Source organism: Sinocyclocheilus grahami, unplaced genomic scaffold (assembly GCF_001515645.1).
Source record: "Sinocyclocheilus grahami isolate Dianchi unplaced genomic scaffold, SAMN03320097.WGS_v1.1 scaffold3648.1, whole genome shotgun sequence".
Lineage (NCBI taxonomy): Eukaryota > Metazoa > Chordata > Actinopteri > Cypriniformes > Cyprinidae > Sinocyclocheilus > Sinocyclocheilus grahami.
In genome coordinates this window covers 7,144-10,872 of record NW_015508737.1, presented here as the reverse complement: position 1 = coordinate 10,872, position 3,729 = coordinate 7,144, and the positions used below count along the sequence as shown (strand labels likewise).

The window sequence follows — 3,729 nt, the reverse complement described above, 5'->3', positions numbered from 1 at the left end:
ATTTGCGTATTTTGAGAGAGAAAGAGAGAGCGTGTGCGGTGATTCACTCACGCTGTTTGTGAAATTACGTTTCACACAAGGTTTTCAAATTACTTTATAAGTTATTTAATGAATAAATATAAAGGTGAGTACCTCACCTTCAGCATTATAATTATTTTACCCGCACCGGACTGAGACGGTGACGCTGCATGTCGTGCCAAACCTCTCACAGCAGCATCATCAGTTTGAGATCGTTTTTTGAGATCGGCCTTTTTAGAGACTGCCGATCAATCATCCCAACGTGATTATCGGCCGATGGTGATCGGTAGCCGATCAATCGGAGCACCCCTAATATCCAGTCACAGAAGTAGAGAAACTCATGACCCTCCAGAAAGTCCCTTATATGGACAAAGGCATCGCTATTATAGCTGTAACTGAGTAAACGGAACATACATTTGTTTTGAATGATAAAACAAAGACAATAAACAATCTACTGCGACAATATAGTTTATCTGTGTTATTAAAGCCATCTCTGGTATTTTAATAATAATTAAGTATATTTATAATCCATTGCTAATCGATGTATTTTTTTAAAGTAGCCTATGGAACATATTTTCTGCCTCATTCTGTGACAAGAAGCCACATCAGATCACAAAAGGAAGCATTTGACTGGTGTTGTGGAGTAAAACGGTTATAATGTTCTCTTTTGTTGGACAACAGGTTTAGAAATGTGAATACAAGGGAAGTTTAGCTTTAGGCATTTTAATTTAAGCATGTTTAGCTTAGTTAACAGAAGGCTACCTGCTGCCATCAGAGCAAGTGTAATTACTGCATTCACGCGCTCCTCGGATGCTCTCATTTCCCGAGTTGTGCTTTTAAGTCGGAATGTGGAAACAACATGGACACTTGCGTTACTACAAAGATGTGTTGGATTTGTATTATTAGAGTTTTCCGACTTGAGTTCACCTGCATTTTCTCAGTCGGGAAATTATTTTTCATGTGAGGTGCCGGTAATGATGCTTCTTACGTCCGTTTCGGAGAACCAGAGGACAAATATTTCAATCGATGGCTCAGGCATGGCACCGAAATCTGCGTTCTGATTCGGTTCTTACATGGGTATGCCATATTGGTACCGGGTTTCGGTACCCAACCCTAGTAATGTAATGTACTGTGTTTTTCAGGTGGTCATTCGTCAGGGAGAGCTCTTGCTGGGAGTTCTAGATAAAGCTCACTATGGCAGCTCAGCGTACGGTTTGGTCCACTGCTGCTACGAGCTCTACGGAGGAGAGACCAGCGGCAAACTGCTCAGCTGTCTGGCACGGCTCTTCACTGCCTACCTGCAGCTTTACCGCGGTTTCACCTTGGGTAAGATCACACATCAATACCAGCTTATCTTGTTGAACAAACAAGGTAGAGTGGTATTTTGTATTAAACTGTATTTTTTTTCTGACAGGTGTGGAAGACATTCTAGTAAAAGATGGAGCCAACAAACAGAGAAGGAAAATTATCCAAAAGTCAGTCACATGTGGCTCCAAGGTAAATCACTGAAATTGACCAGCTCATTCCTGTTTCATAGGACCGTTTGAACCGTGTAGCTTTCTGAAAAAAAATGCTTAATGCTTGTGCTGTCATTTAAGGAGGAGTTTATTTTAAACGATATACCAGACTTTCAGAAATATGCTGTGATCAAGCTTTAATGGATGAATTATTGGTAAAGTTTATTAATTATAACATGATTATTTACATATGGCAAGAAAATTAACAGGAAGGACAGAGCTAAAGTTGCTAAAGTCTCATTAAGAAAAATTACTTGGTTTAGTGAAAGTAATATTACAAATAGTAATAGTGTTTGTGTTCATTTTTGATCAGGAACAATAAAAGTGTATTTTTTTTTGTTTTTATTGAATTGATAAAAAATAATAATAATAATTTCACTTCAGTAGTAAGTAACAATAAAATTATTCACTTTTTAATGTTAGGTCTTTAAGCTCGCTTATGTAAATTTCTCTATTGCTTATCAAGTACGCAAATCTTTGAAACTTTACTACAGTAAAAGTCTACTCATCTTTGAGTTGAAACATGAACTGAAGTGATCTGTGCATCCTGCTGCGCAACTGTCCTAGATTCCATGCATATAAAATATACATTTTGGTATTTATTTCGAAGTTATGACAAAGATTGTCATAGTTTGATGATAACTTTTTTTATTATTAATATTGAAGCATAATATTTGCAGTAATCTTACAGTCACATACTCCCACTCTCTATTTCTGTGGATCTTTTGCCCTCTGGATGTTTTTTGTCTCGCCCCTTCATTTATTTGTGTGTTCGTTCAACATTGTGCTTGTCTTGTCTTAAACCAGAGATTCATATTCTTTTACTTTCTTGCATGAAAACAGGCTCTCCAGGCTGCGTTTAACCTCCTTGCAGCTGCTGGTGACACTGAAGCCAGAGAACGCTGGCAAGACGCACATCTGAACACAGACCAGAGAGATTTCAACATGGTGGACCTGAAGTTTAAAGAGGAGGTCAATCAAGTGAACAACAACATCAACAAGGTGCACGTCTATAAACGGGACATCTTGAAATTGCAGAGCTTGTGTTTAAAGTGTTTATTTTGTTTCCCGCTGTGGAATCATAATCTCTCTTTATGTCTCGATGGGTTTCATCTCTTGTGATCTGTTGTAATCAGGTGTGCATGCCGCTGGGTCTCCACCGCTCCTTCCCAGAAAACAACCTTCAGCTGATGGTGCAGTCAGGAGCCAAGGGTTCAACTGTAAATACTATGCAGGTAACGTTTCCTTCATTATCTGAATACAGCAGCGTTTTTTATTTTTATTACTTTTACAGTGTTCCTGTGTGTCTTTAAAAAGTCTTAAGATATTAAATTTGATCAAACTGATTTTAAGTCTTAAATGGTATTACACAAGTTTTAAATTTCATTTTAGGTGGTCTTAAATTTGGGAACAGAAAATCATGAATGTGATAATGTTAAATTCCAAAGTTGATGATATTATTAATAAAATTTGTCAAATTATCAAGTCAAATTGCGGAGCTGTTGCAGTCCGCAATCAATGATGGCCGCTTTCAAAACGGCTTTGTTAAGGTTCAAAATCTTTTGTGTGTTTTGAAAAGCTTTGTTTCTCCCATCACTACAGCACTTTTATGCCAAGTGATTGTTAATGATCTACTGTTGATGAATTATGACAATGATTGGGTCAGGTAATGGCAGATGTTAGCATGGCATGTTATTCAGCCGTGATCTTCCTCTGAACCAAGTTCCTGTGTATGTGCAGATCTCCTGTTTATTGGGTCAGATTGAGCTGGAGGGCCGCCGGCCGCCACTGATGCCTTCTGGGAAGTCCCTGCCCTGCTTTCAGCCCTATGAACCTCAGCCGCGATCCGGAGGATTCGTAACTGGCAGATTCTTGACGGGGATCAAACCTCCTGTACGTTCAGACTGGACTGTTCTTGATTGTGAATGCAAAGTCTCGTTAGTGTCCACACTTAATCAAAAGGGTTTGTTCAAACCCTTAACCCCAAGGATTAAACTCGTAGTTAGGGCTGTGGACATAAATTATACCTCAAATCATGTGGCTTGTCAGGGTGAACACACTAGCAACCCTGTAGTAACCATCCTAGCATTATGGTGGCCTGTTTTGTACAGTCAAGCACCACTTCTTTTTTTTTTCAGAAAATCTAAAAATCTGACTTTTTAGAGTAATATTCATTTTGTGTAGAAAAATGAAA

General features: G+C 38.5%; 1 protein-coding gene across 1 annotated transcript in view; it reads left to right on the top strand.

The window, feature by feature from the left end:
* The window catches only part of LOC107576415 (DNA-directed RNA polymerase I subunit RPA1-like), a 15,978-nt gene that overhangs the window by 7,515 nt on the left and 4,734 nt on the right, over window positions 1-3,729 (top strand). The window contains exons 11-15 of the mRNA XM_016262596.1: window positions 1,161-1,344; window positions 1,433-1,515; window positions 2,379-2,537; window positions 2,672-2,770; window positions 3,276-3,428. Coding sequence (XP_016118082.1) covers window positions 1,161-1,344; window positions 1,433-1,515; window positions 2,379-2,537; window positions 2,672-2,770; window positions 3,276-3,428 — 678 coding nt within the window. The remainder of the gene's footprint in view (window positions 1-1,160; window positions 1,345-1,432; window positions 1,516-2,378; window positions 2,538-2,671; window positions 2,771-3,275; window positions 3,429-3,729) is intronic.